Here is a 20,299-nt window from a genome sequence, read left to right as displayed (position 1 = left end):
CCTCCGATCCATTTTGACTCTTAAGAAAGGGACTATAAATTTCAATTTCCAATCAAATGAGCCCTCTATAACCAATCCTTCCATAAAATCCTTATTTGCCCCCATGGCATAACTTACAACACTTGCCTCCCGGATCTGGGGGTTTGTGTCAACCCCGGATTTCTTGTAATCTGATATTTGAAGTATTTAAAAAAAATAGCAATCTCAAAATTTGTATCAGATGTACTCGGGGAAAAAGGCATGAGGAGGGGAGCTGGTTGCCCTCTGATCTCTTTTGACTCTTAAAAAGTGAACTATAACTTACAATTACAAATCAAATGAGCTCCCTCTGAAGTTTATACGAGCCCCCCTTTCTTAAGAACCACATATGCCCCCAGGGCATGACTTACAACGCCTTCCCACGAGCTCTGGGGGTTGTGTTGACTTTGGAGTCTTTGGTATCTGATCTTTGAGCTTTTTTTTTTTTTTACCAAAATGGCTATCTCGAAATTTTTATCAGCCGCATTTGGAAAAAAGAACGTGTAAGAGTGGCTAGTTGCCCCCCCCCCCACGTGGATCACTTTTGAATCTTAAAAATGGCACTAGGACCTTCATTTTTCAATCGAATGAGCCCCCTTGAGTTTATGTGACCACCATTTCCATGTGAAGTGCCTCTGGAAAAAATCATAAATAATAAAACACTGGAGCATTATGGCCTTTACTATAAGCAACGCCATTACGTTGCCTTTGTCGTTTTAAATGTTTCTTTATGAGATTTTAGTTATGGAAATTTTATATATTTTATAAATTTATTATTTTACTTAATTACACTTATTTATTATCATTTGTTTTTCTAATAGGTTGTAGCATATTATTTTTTTAAATATGCTATCCATGTAACTTGTTTACAGCGTGTTTTAGATAAAATTCCTAAATGAAAAATACCAATAACTAAACTGTTTATTATAGAATAAACCGTTGCTGGGTACGATTGAACTGTTAAAATTTAAGTCAAACTTTTAAAATTAAAGACAATTTGAGATAAAAGATTTCAGTTCCAATTTCTTAAACTAAAACTTCCTTTTTTCCAGTAAACTTAAAATTAGTGAACCTCAACAAAGGCTTGTCTAGGTCAAGGGTAAATCCAGTATTTTTGGAATGGGGGAGGGTGAACTGCAAGAGAATGATGACTCCCTCTTCTTTTACTCAAGGAATTTGTATAAACATAAGAAACAACTGATATCAAGCACAAGGCTAGGGGGGAAGGTATCCCTCCTCAAGTACAGATCCAACACCGTTTTCGGCAAATTCTGATTTAAATCTGTTTTACAGTTTCTTCAATAATAATGTTTAAATCCATATAAATCTGTCAGAAGCCCTAAGGTATACATTAAAAATTAAAGTAAACTTTTAATATAAAAGTTTATATTAATTGAAATTAATTACAATCAAACAAGATTTTAATATAAAAAAGAGCTCCTGTAACCACAAAGTTATCCCCCACCAAAAGGTTAAATATTTTAAGGAAGGAGATAGCATCTTTTACAAGCTCCGCTTTTGTAAAAAATTAGGGAAATTGAAGAATATAAGAAATAGAAGAGAAAGTGTAATGATGATGTGATTTTCAAAGAAACTGTTGCTAGCAAAGAAGTGAGGTAGAAATTTCGAACATGAAAAAATTCCTCTGAGAAGGGTTTCTTCTATATAACAAAAAAGAATATAATACATTATATTCCATATTACATTACATATTATATTATATTACATTATATTATATTACATATAATACATTACCCCCCTTATATCCCTGGCCATGGAGCCTTTCGAGGGGGAATAAGTGTATTGTAATTCGTATTTGTATTGTATTGTATTGAATAATAATAATAAACTCCTTCTTCTGCAAAGTTATTTGCTGTTCCATGGCCAGGTACTCTTATACTGTAAAACATACGCAGTAATACGCATGATCAAGATGCAAAAATATTGAAGCATAAACACTATGAAAATAAAACATCACTGTATCAGAACTATTTCTTTAGAATTCCCATTAATTCCTCAGATGGGGGAAAACAAGAACTGCCACACAATTAATAGAAACAGGAATCCCAGCGATGTAACTAAGAGCGACGCAATTGTAAACCACTTAATTACTGCTGTTTATATCGTTGTCATTTGGAAAGCTGTCATGTTTTCTCTTTGGGTGCTTTCTTAAGATCTAAGAGAATTAATAGGCAACAAAGTTAGAATGAGAAATTTACTCTATAGAGGTTTCTTTCCCAGGATTAGTCGTGAAGGTTGAGGGAGGATCTAGGGACCAAATCTGGCACAGGTATTTCTTCAATAAAATACAGATGGCAGTTCTGTAGACTTTTTTTTATAGAAAATTTCAATTGTAGTAATTTTTTTTTAATTGAAAAAATATAGAAGGCAATCCTATTTTTCATGTACTCCCCATGATATTCTACTGATTAATTTTTATATGAGATCCATAGACTTACCTTGTCTCGGCTGTTTAGACTGTTCTTGATATTTTTTTAAACCATTATTTGAGATTAATTAATATTTTTTTCTTCATTTTTGAGTTAACACGTCTTATTTAAAATTAATAAAAATATATTAGACTTAGAAATCTAATATTTGGATTAGAATGGGACGTTGGAAACGGAAAATATAAATTATTGTAATTATAAATTTGCTCTTCACACATGGTATTGCCCATGTGTTAAGAAGAAACAAAGCTCATAACTTATTTTTCTAGGAAGTATTTGAAGAAAGTATTGAAATCAAATATATGTGACTTTTGTACCACCTTCTCTATATTTTCGAAATAAACTGTTCCTAATCGTATCTTTTCAAAATAATCTAAAGTGCAGCTAACGCTTGTAGATTTTTTGAAAAAAAATTTTGATTCTTATGTTGTGATTTTATTTTTTGAAAACAATAGGCTTTTAAAATCAAGACCTCAATGAGAAAATTCTTCCTTGCAAAAAAGTAAAGAAAAATAAACCTTTTTATTTTCAGTTTTTTGTTTTGTAAAAAACTTTTAAATTTTAAGTTTTTAAACTTTAAGTTAAACTTAAAAGTTTTAGTGATTTTGTCCTCCGTCCTTTATTTCAGCTATGGTCAGAACCTTGGGAAAATTGTATACCTTATTTGCATAATTTACATCAAATTGCTTCCTTGTATAGCTGATTAACGCTACGTTGACAAAGGTGATGCAGAGACAATCTAACTGTCTATATACAATTAGCTCACGCATCTAAAGCGTGAAATCAGCGGTATTTCAAAGAATTGTTTGTGTCTTTGAGTGATTAAACACAAAAAGCAAGTTTTTTCAACTGAGAGTAAGGATCAACATTAAAGAACAGAAATTATTACGATATGGGGAAGATATCCCCTCCACAGTACCTCATTCGTTGCGCTAAAGTTATTTAGAATGATCAAAAAGCTATTTTATTGTATTTTATTTATGTTTAAAATAGCACTTTTTGTTAATAAAGGATTGGGATACAAAATCATACTTCAGCGAAAAGAGCGAAGTTTTTAAGAGGGAACATCCCCCACATCCCACAAGTGAAAATTCCCCAGAGAAAATTCGCCTCCCAAAAAGGTATGTTTTATATGCAATAGACTTTTCTTTTTTAATTAAATGAAAAAAAAACAATTTTTTTTTACTGAAAGTAAGGAACGACACTAAAACTTAAAACTAACAGAAATTGTTTTGTATAGGAAAGGTACTGTTCCCTCGTCAACGCCTCGCTCTTTACTCTAAAGTTTGACTCTTTGTCACAACTCTACTTTTTGAAACAATAAAAACTTTAGTGTAAAGGATGTGTTGAGGAGGGAACAACCCGCTTTCATATACGGAAATATTCCTGTCCGTTTTAAGTTTTAATACAGCTCCTTACTTTCAGTTAAAAAAAACTTGTCTTTTGTTTTTTAATTGCTGAACGTTTTTCAACTAATACAGGTTCGAATCACCGTACATTAAAACTTAAAACCAAATTTGCAAGTTGATTTTGGAAGATTAATTCTTTATATGAAGGGTTGTCCCCTCCTCATTACCTTACTCTTTACGATAAAGCTTTTAGCATTTTTAAAAAAGCTTGATATTCTAATTAAAAAGCCCTCATTTTTCAGTAAATGCTCTTAAAAAATTGGCACCAACAGTGAAACTTTAGCTTAAAAATCAAGGTATTAAGTAGGGGACCACATTTCATATATGGAGCGGCAGCCCCCCCCAACACACAGAAATATCCTTTGGCGAAATTTTTCCAATGCAAAGTAAACGTTCCCCCGTCAAATTATCTCCAGACAGCACCATCCTCGCAGAGAATCTCGCCTCCCTGTAAAATTGCTTGCGGATGATTCAGTCTGAAAAATTCTCCTCAGAATTTTTTAATTTGTGACTTTAATCTCTAAATGGTTTCTGGATCACTCCAGAAATCCCCCCTTGCATCGAAATCATTTCCCAGAAATCAAAACACGCGGAAAATTGCCCCCAGATAATTTCAGTAGAACATCTTCATATGAAAAATGGGTAAAAACCATAATACTTCAGGGCCGGCACTGATGTTTTCAATAATTTAGTATTTGTTATTGAAATATTTATAATATTCAATGCTACTAGTAGTACTGCTAACAACTCATCGCAGCACCAAACCGCCTGGGGCCATTGACAAATTTGGGCTACGTATTTGCACATTAGAGAGGGTAGGGGTAGAGTATAGCGTGTTTGCATGCACAGGGTGTTAGGTACAACTATTCTACATATTATGACCTAAGAATTGTTTTAAGACTTAAATTGTCCAAACCCCTTATGTGCAAATATGTAGCCCAAATAATATATTTCCCATCTATTATGTCACTAGTTTTTGTCTTGTCTCGTGACAAGCTGAAAGAAACTAACAAAGACACCGGTTTGTTCTCAAGTTTTACACAGCGTAAACTCAAGTGAGTGGCACATAATACACAAGTACCAAAATCCCTTCCCCTTACTGAAAAACAACTCAAATAAAATTCTCAAACTTGGAAGGTTTTATTTTCCACAGGGGGTGTTTTCCAGGGGTTATTTTCCGTGGGGGGTGGGTTTTTTTTATCGGGGGAGGGGGTAAATACCTAGAATCGTGAGGAGGATACCCCTTCCACAATACCTTCAAGCTAACGTTATTTAGACTTTTCAAAAACCTCTTATTCTAATTTAACTAAGCTTGTGTCCCATATGTTGATCATAAAGGATTGGGATACTTGATCGATTGTCATAACTGTCGTAATCATAATTGATTGGATTGTCATAATTTAGCATGAACGTTCCCCACATCCCACCACTGAAAATTCCCCCAGAGAAAAGTTACCTCCCCAAAAAATGTTTGTATATTTCCCAACAGCAAATGCTATATTTAATGGGCAATGGGCTTTTCTTTTTTGAATTAAATAAAAAAAAGGCAAGCTTTTTACCCGAAAGTAAGGAACAACACTAAAAGTTAAAGGAGTTTTTTCTCTTCAACCCCTCGCTCTTTGCACTATAGTTTGACTCCTTGTCACAACTCTACTTTTAAAATAATGACAACTTTTGCGTAAAGAGCGAGGTGTTGAGGAGGGGACATCCCCTTTTATATAAAGAATAATTTCTGTTCGTTTTAAGTTTTAATGTCGCTCCTTACTTCCAGTAAAAAAACTTATTTTTTTATTTAATTTCTGACCGTTTTTCAACGAATGCAGTTCAAATTTGGCTCACCGTATATGAAAAATTAAAACAAAATTTACATTTTAATACTGGGAGATTTATTCCGCATATGAAGGGTTGCCCCCTCCTTATTAACTTGTTCTTTACGTTAAAGCCGTTCGCACTTTTAAAAAAGCTTCCTATTCTAATTAAATGACCCTTGTGTTTTAGTTAACACTCTAAAAAACTGTTCCATCCATCTTCTGCCTTGTCAAATTTTAAACTCTCTAGTTTAGTATTCAACTGCTCCTGAAAAGTATTCAACTGTTCCTAAAAACCCTCTCCCAATCTTCTAGGACCATTATTTCAATACGATCCACCCTGAGAAAAATATAACACCAAAAAACAAAAAAACACACACCCGTGGTCTATCTTTTGAAAAAAAGCCGAAATTCCACGTTTTTTACAGATAGGAGCTTGAAACTTTTACAGTAGGGTTCTCTTGTACGCCGAATCTGACCATGTGATTTTCATTAAAATTCCATCACATCACATTTGAATTTTAGGGAGTATTCACCCTCTATTTCAAAAATCAGTTAAATTTTGTCAGGCCCGTAACTTTCGATGGGTAACACTAAACTTTTGAATCTTATATATCTTAAATCACATGGACACTTCGCATGGAAAAATCGTTTGCGACATATTTATTTTCACTACAAATAAGAATTTAGCTACTGCCTCCTTTCCTAACTTTAAAAAATCTAAAGCTTACCACGTCATTGGCACTTCACTGAAAAAGGATTATTTACAAATAATATATTTTCCAGTTATTACAGTATTGAAATGAAAATAAATATTACGCTATTCAAGTTTTACTTATTCAATTGTATTTATTATAAAAATAATTTTACTTTTTTAATTTTATTTATTCAATTAGAATTAAACCTTTAGCCTCATTACAGCATATTAGACACTAAATGCGCTTTAAATGCGTTCAATGCCTTGTGGCAATTAAATGTTTCTCCTTGTACTATATCGCTCTTTACGCTGAAGTTTGAGTTTCTCTTAACTCTACTTTTTAAAACAGTAAAAAACTTTAGCGTAAAGAGCGGGGAATTCAGGAGGAAAAGCCCCTTTCATATACGGAGTAATTTCTATTTGTTTTAAGTTTTAATGTTGCTCCTTACTTTCATTTAACTTTCATTTAAAAGAACTTGTTTTTTCATTTAATTTCCGGACGTTTTTGAATTAATGCATGTTTTGATCTTGGCTCTCCGCATATAAATAATTATAACGAAATTTGCAAATTATTTTTTTTTGGCTAAATGGCTTTCTCATAGTTTTAATCGGAAGATTTTGAGAAAAAAGGAGCGAGGGAGGAGCCCTAGTTGCCCTCCAATTTTTTGATTACTTAAAAAGGCAACTAGAACTTTTAATTTTTTACAACCGTTTTCATCAGTAAAAAATATACGTAACTTACGAATTAACTTACGTAACGAATTTCTATGTTCGTATAATTTTATTGCGTATATGAAGGGGTTCACCCTTCGTCGATAACTCGCTCTTTACACTAAAGCTTAAATTTTGGTTACTTAAAAGGGCACTAGAAATTACAATTTCTGGTAGAATGAGCCCTCTCGCGACATTCTAGGACCCCTGAGTCAATACGATCACCCCTGAAAAAAAAACACAAAATAAACACGCATCTGTGATCTGTCTTCTGGCAAAACATGCGAAATTCCACATTTTTGTAGATAAGAGCTTGAAATTCCTACAACAAGGTTCTCTGATACGCTGAATCTGATGGTGTGATTGTCGTTAAGATTGTATGACTTATAGGGGTGTTTTCCCCTATTTTCTAAAATGGGGCAGATTTTCTATGGCTCGTAACTTTTGATGGGTAAGACTAATCTTGATGAAACTTATATATTTAAAATTAGCATTAAAATGCAATTGTTTTGATGTATCTATTGGTATCAAAAGTCCATTTTTTAGAGTTTCGGTTATTATTGAGCCGGGTCGCTCCTTACTACAGTTCGTTACAACGAACTGTTTGATTACGTTCAGGTGCCTACTGGTACAGAAATTTTAGCCACTGCGCGTGTGGGCAGTTCTAGCAGATAACAAGCTCGGCGTAATCGATGAAATCAGGTTCCAATCCGGGTTTTTAGACTGTTGAAAAAATATGCTCTGACTATAACTGATTTCAATGTTCTTTATAATATTGGATGGAATAAAAATTATTTTTCACCTGCTATTTAAAAAGTGCCTGCCCTTGGATTACCCCTTGAGGTTGAACAGAATCATCATAAAGTATTTGTAATAATTTCCACTTTATAGGCTTGTCCAACAGTTATTATTTGTACTGTATAAACTGAAGACACAGAATTAATATTATTTCTACAAAATTACGTAAATCGATAGGGGACCATCTTATGACTGCCCAATTTAGCTCAAATTGTTCTCGAAGAGGTTCGACTTTTATTTCTACCGTTTTCTTTACTTGTTCCACTTCAAAAAACGTGACAACAATTTTGGAGCATGTGAATATAAATCTGGATATATCCTCTCTAGGATCCTCGTCAGTATAGAAAAAGATCTTCAAATATTTGTAAATCTTCACATCTTAACATTCTTTCCAATAACAAACTAATATCTTCTCAGAGTTCTAGTTTTCGTAAATAAGGAAAATTGGTGTCTTTTAACACTTGAAAATACTCTAGAAAGTGTTTATCTTTGGTGCACTTAAGTTAAAATATATGAGAGCCTAGGGCATATGCAGAATTTTTTTCGGAAAATTTAGTTTTCAGGGGGGGGGGGGGGAGGTGCCAACATTATTTTTTTTTAAACACATCCAAAAATTACTTGTATGCTTTTTTGTTATATTTTCACGAATCGAACAGAAATTCTCGTGGGGTGGGATCAAACCCGGTACCCACCCCCCTGCATTGGCAAGATCTTGATAAGAGCAGTCCTAAGTTCTTGTTGTCTGTTAAAAAGGAGAGTAAAGCTAAGAGTTTGGGAATGGAGGCAATGACCTTAGTGGCCTGAGCCCTGACTCAATTTGGTTATTCCACTAATAGCATAAGAATTTAGGAGTAGGGAGGTATATCTATAAATATTTTAACATTAAGTATTGAGTGTGTTGTCCTAGGCATGATGGCAGCCGGGAAATTTCCCAGAGGCAGTAGTTCTACCAAGTATTCTATTTACCAAGACTTAAGCAGGAATATTTTTTCTTTTTCCTATATTTACAGAATTTTTGAAATCTTCTTGTTTTCCAGTGGGGCTACTTCCCCTCTAAAAAAACTTAGCAGACTTACAACAGCATCTAACTGAGGGTAAATCACTAAATAATACAATTAAAGGATTCTGTGTCTCTTAAAAGACTAAGGATCCCACAAAGAATTCCCTAATTACCCATTTGAATCTGTGGCTGAAGAACACATTATATTCGTACACAGTTTTCAAGAAGTAAAAGCAGTGTTTTTTTTTTTTTTTTTTTTGTTTTTTTTTTTTTTTTTTTTTGACAGAAAAATGAAGAAATAAAGAATTGACTTACAACAGCAACTGCAGGAGAGTTGATCATTTCAATGGGGGATAACACAGCCAAATATGCAACATTAACAAGAATATAACAACCTGTTACAAGTGGAAGACCAATTATAATGGCTCTTGGAAGGTTCCTGAAATAATAAATGATGAACATAAATCAAACATATAGTGGAATTACAAAAAAAAGACAGCAGACATACTCAAAAAGAGCGTGATCTCAAAACAATTCTAACAGGATCGACGCAGAGACCTTAGTAGTCAAGAAGCGTCGTTAATCTGATACAATACAATACAATTCTAACAGGATAAGGTTGTATAGAGTCTACAAAAAACAAATAGAAATAAATGAGACTGTTATTAGATCCTGTAGTTTTTTTACAACTTCAGGGATTTTTTAGAACAGACTTCACACAAACAAGTTTTTGATTGACACAGTTGTAAGAATGCAATTTCACAAAAACAAAACTATTAATATATTTTGAATCTTTTCCAATATTATAGCTCTCATTGCATATTAGTTTTCTATAGTCTTTTAAAATTACAATTTTCTGAAAGCACAATGTTTCGTCCTTTTTACCGGCCACAGCTTGAAAAATGTTTATTTTGCATTGAAAAAGCGTTTACCAAGATTTTAAACATACAATGTATCAAATGTAGATGGCATTAATTTAAACGAAGAAAAAAATGAAGAAACAATTTCAAAAATATATAGAACTATAGAAAAATTATAAAATAATAACAATTTCAGAGGATCACATACTCTATCCTCCCTTCCATTTGTGTAAGTTTCTATTTACAATCCTATTAAATACTCAAATACATAAAAAGCGCCTAAAAATTAACCTACTATTATGCTTTGTCTTTACATTGCAAGTATATTGCATATGTTAAATTATATTGTAAAAATTGTAGAAATAGTTATTTATAAAATAACTATTTCATAGTAGTTCAACAAATGCATATACCAAATCCTATCTCCACTTTTCATAAGTTTCTGTCAATAATCTTATAAAATGCTCAAATAGATAAATAACGCCTGAAATCAACCTGATATTATACTTAGGATTTATAATACGAATATATTGCATATATTGATTTATATTGCAAAACTTTAAAATACCTATTTCATAGTATGCATATACCTAATCCTTTCTCCACTTTTCATACGTTTCTGTTTATAATCTTATTAAATGCTCAAATAGACGAATGGCTCTTGAAATCAACCTCGTATTATGCTTTGCATTTACAATGCAAATATATTACATAAATTGATTTATATTGCAAACTTTAATTTAATTATTTTATGGAATATCAACAATTGCTAATATCACGTACAAGAATCTCCAGTTTGAAAATGCTTAGAAATCAATTAAACTCTTTATTGCTTCATTATACTATTATACTCAAATAGATGAATGGCTCTTGAAATCAACCTCGTATTATGCTTTGCATTTACAATGCAAATATATTGCATAAATTGATTTATATTGCAAACTTTAATATAATTATTTTATGGAATATCAACAATTGCTAATATCACGTACAAGAATCTCCAGTTTGAAAATGCTTAGAAATCAATTAAACTCTTTATTGCTTCATTATACTATTTGATTTCAAGAGAACAAATCAGTTATATAAATCTCGTCACACACGAACAAGCTTCTTTCTTAGTTTCGTCTTCAAAAGGTAAAAGAATCCTATATAAAAACGTTATAATTTAATGCTATGATGACATGTCTAAATATAACTAATTTGAATATTCCAAAGCAGGTTTTGTTTATCAAATTTATTTTGTTCAAAGCCCTTTGAAATGAAAATTAAATTTCAGACCGTCTCTTTTGTGATTGATTGAAGATATCGCATTCAATATGCCTTATTCGAACTCCATTACGATTCTATTCTTGTTTGTAGCTTTTGAATTAAAATTCCAGTATTTGAATTACTATCCTAATGGCTCTTCCAAATTACGTCTTTAACAATGTCAGTCAATAACAATATATGGTAGCAATATGCAACGACTGAATAAGAATTTGTGGTAACACCCTTCCAAAAAATTTAGCCTATCAGCCGAACGATCTGCATCTGATCAGGAATCCGGTCCATTACTGTGTATGCTACACCGTCCCCTGTAGACAATAGGAGTACGAATATATCAATGGTGATTATAATGCGTGCCTAGTATGCTAGGTAGCTTTGTGTTTTACACTGCTACCCTCTTGGGGAGGCGCTAAATTATTAATTTACATAGGTAATACTACAGCCTGCCCGTGTAGAAAATTGGGGTACAGATCTATAGCCAAAAAGTTGCATTAAATCCAATAGTGAATATAACGCGTATATAGTACGCTTGGTAGCATTGTGTTTTACACTGCCAACCTATCAGGGAGAATCTATTGCAAATTTCAACTGTTAATCACATTATGAATTTACATGGGTAATGCTAAAGCCTGCCCCTGTAGACAATGACGGTACGAATTTATAGCCCGAAAGATGCATTATATTTATTAATGAATATAATGTGTTAAGAGTATGCCAGGTAGCTTTGTTTTTTATACTGCTACCCTGTTAGGGAAACGCTAAAGCGTTAAATTAAAAGGGTAATGCCACAACCTGCCCCTATAGACAATAGTGACACCAATCTATAGCCCAAAAGCTGCATTACATTCAATAGTGAATATAATGTGTATAGAGTATGCTAGGTAGCCTTGTGTTTTATTCTGCGGCCCTGTTAGGAGGCGCTAAAGTGTTAATTTACAAGGGCAATGCTACTGCCCGTGTAGACGATTGGAGTACGGATCTATAGCCCAAAAGCTGCATTACATTCAATAGTAAATATAATGCATGTAGAGTATATCAGGTAGCTTTGTGTTTTATTCTGCGGTCCTGTTAGGGAGGCGCTAAAGTGTTAATTAAAAGGGCAATGATACTGTCCGTGTAGACGATTGGGGTACGGATCTATAGCCCAAAAGCTGCATTACATTCAATAGTAAATATAATGCATGTAGAGTATATCAGGTAGCTTTTTGTTTTATTCTGCGGTCCTGTTAGGGAGGCGCTAAAGTGTTAATTTACAAGGGCAATGCTACTGCCCGTGTAGACGATTGGGGTACAGATTTATAGCCCAAAAGCTGCATTACATTCAATAGTAAATATAATGAATGTAGAGTATGTCAGGTAGCTTTGTGTTTTTTACTGCTACCGTGTTAGGGAGACGCTGAAGTGTTAATTTACAAGGGCAATGCTACTGCCCGTGTAGACGATTGGGGTACGGATTTATAGCCCAAAAGCTGCATTACATTCAATAGTAAATATAATGCATGTACAGTATGTCAGGTAGCTTTGTTATTGCGGCCCTGTTAGGGAGGCGCTAAAGTGTTAATTTACAAGGGCAATGCTACTGCCCGTGTAGACGATTGGGGTACAGATTTATAGCCCAAAAGCTGCATTACATTCAATAGTAAATATAATGCATGTATAGTATGTCAGGTAGCTTTGTGTTTTATTCTGCAGCCCTGTTAGGGAGGCTCTAAAGTGTTAATTTACAAGGGCAATGCTACTGCCCGTGTAGACGATTGGGGTACGGATTTATAGCCCAAAAGCTGCATTACATTCAATAGTAAATATAATGCATGTACAGTATGTCAGGTAGCTTTGTTATTGCGGCCCTGTTAGGGAGGCGCTAAAGTGTTAATTTACAAGGGCAATGCTACTGCCCGTGTAGACGATTGGGGTACGGATTTATAGCCTAAAAGCTGCATTACATTCAATAGTAAATATAATGCATGTAGAGTATGTCAGGTAGCTTTGTGTTTTATTCTGCGGCCCTGTTAGGGAGGTGCTAATGTGTTAATTTACAAGGGCTATGCTACTGCCCGTGTAGACGATTGGGGTACGGATTTATAGCCAAAAGCTGCATTACATTCAATAGTAAATACAATGCATTTAGAGTATGTCAGGTAGCTTTGTGTTTTTTACTGCTACCGTGTTGGGAGACGCTGAAGAGTACTGCTTTTACGGATTTTTAGCCTAAAAGTTGCATTACATTCAATAGTAAATATAATGCGTATAGATTATGCCAGGTAGCTTTGTGGTTTATTCTGCGGCCCTGTTAGGGAGGCGCTAAAGTGTTAATTTACAAGGGCAATGCTACTGCCGTGTAGACGATTGGGGCACGGATTTATAGCCCAAAAGCTGCATTACATTCAATAGTATATATAATGCATGTAGAGTATGTCAGGTAGCTTTGTGTTTTTTACTGCTACCGTGTTAGGGAGACAATGAAGTGTTAATTTACAAGGGTAATGCTAAAGCCTGCCCGTGTAGACAATTGAGGTACGGATTTTTAGCCCAAAAGTTGCATTACATTCAATAGTAAATATAATGCGTATAGATTATGCCAGGTAGCTTTGTGGTTTATTCTGCGGCCCTGTTAGGGAAGCGCTAAAGTGTTAATTTACAAGGGCAATGCTACTGCCCGTGTAGACGATTGGGGTACGGATTTATAGCCCATAAGCTGCATTACATTCAATAGTATATATAATGCATGTAGAGTATGTCAGGTAGCTTTGTGTTTTTTACTGCTACCGTGTTAGGGAGACGATGAAGTGTTAATTTACAAGGGTGATGCTACAGCCTGCCCGTGTAGACAATTGGGGTACGGATTTTTAGCCCAAAAGTTGCATTACATTCAATAGTAAATATAATGCGTATAGAGCATGCCAGGTAGCTTTGTGTTTTATTCTGCGGCCCTGTTAGGAAGGCGCTAAAGTGTTAATTTACAAGGGCAATGCTACAGCCCGTGTAGACGATTGGGGTACGGATGTATAGCCCAAAAGCTGCATTACATTCAATAGTAAATATAATGCAGGTAGAGTATGTCAGGTAGCTTTGTGTTTTTTACTGCTACCGTGTTAGGGAGACGATGAAGTGTTAATTTACAAGGGTGATGCTACAGCCTGCCCGTGTAGACAATTGGGGTACGGATTTTTAGCCCAAATGTTGCATTACATTCAATAGTAAACATAATGCGTATAGAGTATGCCAGGTAGCTTTGTGTTTTATACTGCTACCCTGTTAGGGAGGCGCTAAAGTGTTAATTTACAAGGGCAATGCTACTGCCCGTGTAGACGATTGGGGTACAGATTTATAGCCCAAAAGCTGCATTACATTCAATAGTAAATATAATGCATGTAGGGTATATCAGGTAGCTTTGTGTTTTTTACTGCTACCGTATTAGGGAGACGCTGAAGGGTTAATTTACAAGGGTGATGCTACAGCCTGCCCGTGTAGACAATTGGGGTACGAATTTTTAGCCCAAAAGTTGCATTACATTCAATAGTAAATATAATGCGTATAAAGTATGCCAGGTAGCTTTGTGTTTTATTCTGCGGCCCTGTTAGGGAGGCGCTAAAGTGTTAATTTACAAGGGCAATGCTACTGCCCGTGTAGACGATTGGGGTACAGATTTATAGCCCAAAAGCTGCATTACATTCAATAGTAAATATAATGCATGTAGAGTATGTCAGGTAGCTTTGTGTTTTATTCTGCGGCCCTGTTAGGGAGGGGCTAAAGTGTTAATTTACAAGGGCAATGCTACTTCCCGTGTAGACGATTGGGGTACGGATTTATAGCCCAAAAGCTGCATTACATTCAATAGTAAATATAATGCGTATAGAGTATGCCAGGTAGCTTTGTGGTTTATTCTGCGGCCCTGTTAGGGAGGCGGTAAAGTGTTAATTTACAAGGGTGATGCTACTGCCCGTGTAGACGATTGAGGTACGGATTTATAGCCCAAAAGCTGCATTACATTCAATAGTAAATATAATGCATGTAGAGTATGTCAGGTAGCTTTGTGTTTTTTACTGCTATCGTGTTAGGGAGACGCTAAAGTGTTAATTTACAAGGGTGATGCTACAGCCTGCCTGTATAGACAATTGGGGTACGGATTTTTAGCCCAAAAGTTGCATTACATTCAACAGTAAATATAATGCGTATAGAGTATGCCGGGTAGCTTTGTGTTTTATTCTGCGGCCCTGTTAGGGAGGCTCTAAAGTGTTAATTTACAAGGGCAATGCTACTGCCCGTGTAGACGATTGGGGTACGGATTTATAGCCCAAAAGCTGCATTACATTCAATAGTAAATATAATGCATGTAGAGTATGTCAGGTAGATTAGTGTTTTTTACTGCTACCGTGTTAGGGAGACGCTGAAGTGTTAATTTACAAGGGTGATGCTACAGCCTGCCCGTGTAGACAATTGGGGTACGGATTTTTAGCCCAAAAGTTGCATTACATTCAATAGTAAATATAATGCGTATAGGGTATGCCAGGTAGCTTTGTGTTTTATACTGCTACCCTGTTAGGGAGGCGCTAAAGTGTTAATTTACAAGGGCAATGCTACTGCCCGTGTAGACGATTGGGGTACGGATTTATAGCCCAAAAGCTGCATTACATTCAATAGTAAATATAATGCATGTAGAGTATGTCAGGTAGCTTTGCGTTTTTTACTGCTACCGTGTTAGGGAGACGCTGAAGTGTTAATTTACAAGGGTGATGCTACAGCCTGCCCGTGTAGACAATTGGGGTACGGATTTTTAGCCCAAAAGTTGCATTACATTCAATAGTAAATATAATGCGTATAGGGTATGCCAGGTAGCTTTGTGTTTTATACTGCTACCCTGTTAGGGAGGCGCTAAAGTGTTAATTTACAAGGGCAATGCTACTGCCCGTGTAGACGATTGGGGTACGGATTTTTAGCCCAAAAGCTGCATTACATTCAATAGTAAATATAATGCATGTAGAGTATGTCAGGTAGATTTGTGTTTTTTACTGCTACCGTGTTAGGGAGACGCTGAAGTGTTAATTTACAAGGATGATGCTACAGCCTGCCCGTGTAGACAATTGGGGTACGGATTTTTAGCCCAAAAGTTGCATTACATTGAATAGTAAATATAATGCGTATAGAGTATGCCAGGTAGCTTTGTGTTTTATACTGCTACCCTGTTAGAGAGGCGCTAAAGTGTTAATTTACAAGGGTAATGTTACAACCTGCCCCTATAGACAATAGCGGTACGAATCTATAGCCCAAAATTTGCAGTACATTCAATAGTGAATTTAATGCGTATAGAGTATGCTAGGTAGCTTTTTGTTTTATACTGCTACCCTGTTAGAGAGGCGCTAAAGTGTTAATTTACAAGGGCAATGCTACAGCCTATCCTTGTAGACAATTGGGTTACGGATCTATAGCCCAAAGTTGCAATAAATTTAATAGTGAATATAGCACTTGTATTAACTTAAATAGGTAATATGAACCGAAAAATGATACTTACACAAAAGGGTTTTTCAGCTCTTCTGTTACGTAATTCAAGTTATTCCTATAAAAATATTTAATGAAAAACTGTGTGAAACAAACAACCAGCAAAGAAACATGCCAGGTAAAAAAAAAGAGCATGCACAAGAAAGAAGGCCCGAAACCCCCCCCCCTCCACTGTCTTAAGAGAAGGCTAAAAGGTAGAAATACCTTTGTCAAAGTATCATAAAGGAAGAAATAAACACACATATCAAGCAATGAAATTATGTCATATTTTCTGGATAGAGGTGTCTTATGCTCCAGCTATAAGGCTATCCAGATAGTATGGCTCAAATGTATTTATAAAACTTTATTTTATGATTCGTAAAAATTAAAAGAAAAATTTTTTATTATATTTGGATTAAGTAATAAAAGATACAAAATTAAAAGATAAAATGTATATACATTTGATCAGATACATTTGTATATGTTGGAAATTAAAAAAATAACATATAGCCAAATCGGCTTCATATTATTTTTTGCATTGAAATTTTACTGAAATCTCATTAAACTCTACTGAAAATTCATTGTTACCTGACTAAGCTAAACACCTTATGTTCATGGCTCACTGAAAGTGACAACCAAGCGGTATAAGAGAAGAACAAGAAAATGTACGACCTGACTGGTTTTAGGACAGGGGCCTGGGATAAGTGAGTGTTTTCATTGTGTTTGAAATAAACGAATACATTTTCAAATCCAATCTAACAATTAAGATTTCAAAACAACCTGTGAAGTTGATGGGTGCTAATAAAACCTGATTCTTTTCCTTTATCAACTTCACTCTGAAGAGAAGAATCCAAGCACCCTCCATGATAAGGCTAGCTAATATAAATAAATAACATAAACTAATATAAATCAGCGAAATCATATTGAAGAAGCTAATCATCAAACTTTTATCGATGGAAATTAAAGAGGAATCATTAAAAACTAAAATCAACTGAGTGGGCTGCTGCCCCCTCAAACCCCAGTTGTGCACAACTAAATTTAATTAAATTTAATTTGCATAAAAAAACCATAGAACAAATCAATTGAATGAAAATTTCAGCCAGTGAAAAACAGAAAATATACAGATATTTATACCAAAAATAAACAAAACAAAGCAAGGAAAGGAACACTTAAAAAGTGTGTTAGGTCTAAGGAAACAAAAAACACACCGTTAAACACCTCTCTACTAATGGCGATAGTACTCATGAGCATTAATATGTTAAGTTACATTGTCAATATGTTAAGTATTATAGTTTGTTTTTTAGTTAATTGTTCATCGAAAAATACTAATGTGATTATGTGAGCCATGTGTGATTATGTGATTATGTGTGCATAATGTGAGCCATGCTAGGTTGACGCTGTTGCCAGGTTATTTTTACCATGCATGACCCCAAGTCATCGTAAATGTGAGTTTTTCTATATATATGCACATGAAAGCTTCTTCCCTACACGTATAGGGAAAAAGGTACTGTAATTACACGGTATGACGTCTTTGGGATATAAATACTCTATGAATCGGTATCCTCTGGTAGAGAAAATTCTGTGGTTTTCGTTTTGGCGATTGCCATGTTTCTTCCTAACATGTTTCAACGTTGCTCTTTATTTTCATGTTGGGAAACTTGTGTTTCTATCTAATATAAACAGAAAAGGGGGTTAAAGAAAAAGGGGACAGCTAATTAATAATATCTCCATGAAGATTCCTACTTTAGCATCAGGGATGACATTTCATTGAAGACTCAGGGAGGCTAAAAAAAGAGCCGTATCCTTATAGTACAGCCTTGTGACTTCTTTTTTTTTAACTTTAAACGCTTTAATCTTTTAGCTGGAGCTATTCTTATCAAAGGAGCTAACATTGCCAACCGGGGGCATAGTTCCAGCATTTTTGTTTGGGGAGGGGCAAGAGGGGTCCACATCAGAAGAGTCAAGGGACTTGAGCCATTTTTATCCAAATTATTGGCATGGAAACTGCCCCCCTCCCTTGCTTCTCCCAAATTTACGCCACTATTACCAACTATTGTTAATAATACAAGTACCGCTTTTCGTTTATTTAATAAAAACTAAGGGAAGTAGTAACCAGGGTTGCAACCTTTGTATTATTCCTGTCGATATTCCATTTTAGCACTTTTAAGTTTTGACTAACAAAATTTAGTTTATGAATAATCTTAAGAATACTCTTCTAGGCATTACAAGTTAGATTAGTGAACATATGCAGATATTAAATCTGAAAAGAGGTTTCTTTTTAAAGACGACAAAGCCAAGCGGAAACTTTTTTGGCCTGAAATAAGTTTTTTCTTATTGGTAGCAACCCTGAGCATGTGCCTTGGCACCAAGCAAATGACATCCCTGCTAGCAACAAGAAAGTAAGCAATATAAAAGAGAGGAAGTTATTGATGATCAATACTAACCAATCCCCAAAAAGGGAGGGCACAGATGACAAGGTGCCTTCCTAAAATATAGAAGTAATTAGTTGGGTAGAGCCCTAAAAAAGGATATAGATATATTTGCCTTTTTCTCAAGCAAATAGAGCTGGACACACGTAGCGTTCACGCCATCTAAAAAAAAGGCCGTATGTGTTCCAAAACTCAATTATTATTAATGATAATTAGTCATTCATTATGGTTTTCGTGCCCAAGAGAATAGATAACACAAATTTATAGGCAATTTTCATGATTATAAATGCAATACTTGTTGTTAAATTTTTTTTTCTTCTTTAAGCATTTTGCGGGCTAAATATGTTGTTAGCTGCCATCTTAAGCTATAGACAAAACCAAATAATTAGCATTTTTGGGTCTAAATATGTTGTTAAGTGTCATATTACACTGTGGGCAAAAACAAATAATTTATTATGTTAACAATAATTCATTTCTTGAACCTTTCTTAGCAATATTTTTTGCTCTAGAATTTTTGCTTTTTATCAAGCACAAGCTATACGTATTGCATTGAACTAAACTAAACGTACTGAAAAATAATTGCAATACCTTATTTATATTATATGACAACTATTCGACTCTTTACTCTTCGAGTTCTCTACAAAACTCAAATCGATGTTCTTTACACTGCAAATTTAACTTATAAGGTTTCAAAGACTGCACCAGAAAGGTTTCTGGTGCATAAGGCACCAGAAGAGAAAATCAACAGTGCTGTAAAAATGTGTAATTAAAGGATCTTAACCGGAATTTCAGTAACTTTGAACAGTAATTTATAATTAAATGAAAATTAATTTTTTAAAGAAAGTGTCACTTCAGTCTTTATTACAAACATCAAGTGTGAAAAGAAGAGGCATGACTTGAAATTAGTCGACGGAGAAATCACAAACAGATTTTGTGCGTTTTCAACATTGTAGTGACTAAGTGATGTAAAAAATACAAAATAAAAAAAATTATAGGAAAATCATCTTGTAACTTTTTGGCAAAAATAACACTCTTGCCCTCATTACGCCAATTATTATTACCGCTTACAGTTTCCAGCTCAAAGAGTCTCTCGAAAGCAGTAAAAGCAAAAGTGAAGGACATATTTTGCCTTTTTGGCAAAAATAACGTTCTTGCTCATATTACTCCGATCACCGTTACTACTAAGCATTTTCAACTCAAAGAGTTTTCGAAAGCAGTGAAAGCAGAAGCGAAGTACATATTTCACCTTTTTGCTAAAAATAACATCCTTACCATAAATCCGACCACTGTTATCGCTAAGCATTTTTAACTGATAGAGTTTCTTGTAAGCAGTAAAAGAATATATTTCACCTTTTTGGCAAAAAGTTCTTTTGCGTAT

At 34.5% G+C, this 20,299-nt stretch overlaps 1 protein-coding gene across 13 annotated transcripts in view; it reads right to left on the bottom strand.

The window, feature by feature from the left end:
- Positions 1–20,299, bottom strand: part of LOC136033164 (b(0,+)-type amino acid transporter 1-like) — a 164,311-nt gene that overhangs the window by 38,640 nt on the left and 105,372 nt on the right. For all 13 annotated transcript variants that reach the window (XR_010618867.1, XM_065713834.1, XM_065713833.1 and 10 more), the window contains 2 exons: positions 16,527–16,571; positions 9,207–9,330 (listed from right to left, as the gene is read on the bottom strand). Coding sequence is in view for 12 of the 13 variants with exons in the window: in XM_065713834.1 (XP_065569906.1) it covers positions 9,207–9,330; positions 16,527–16,571 (169 nt within the window). In the remaining variant the exon portion in view is untranslated. The remainder of the gene's footprint in view (positions 1–9,206; positions 9,331–16,526; positions 16,572–20,299) is intronic.

The sequence above is a fragment of the Artemia franciscana genome, chromosome 11 (genome assembly GCF_032884065.1).
Source record: "Artemia franciscana chromosome 11, ASM3288406v1, whole genome shotgun sequence".
Classification (NCBI taxonomy): Eukaryota; Metazoa; Arthropoda; class Branchiopoda; order Anostraca; family Artemiidae; genus Artemia; species Artemia franciscana.
Note: the sequence above shows the minus strand (reverse complement) of the source record. Positions and strands in the feature narration are given on the sequence as shown.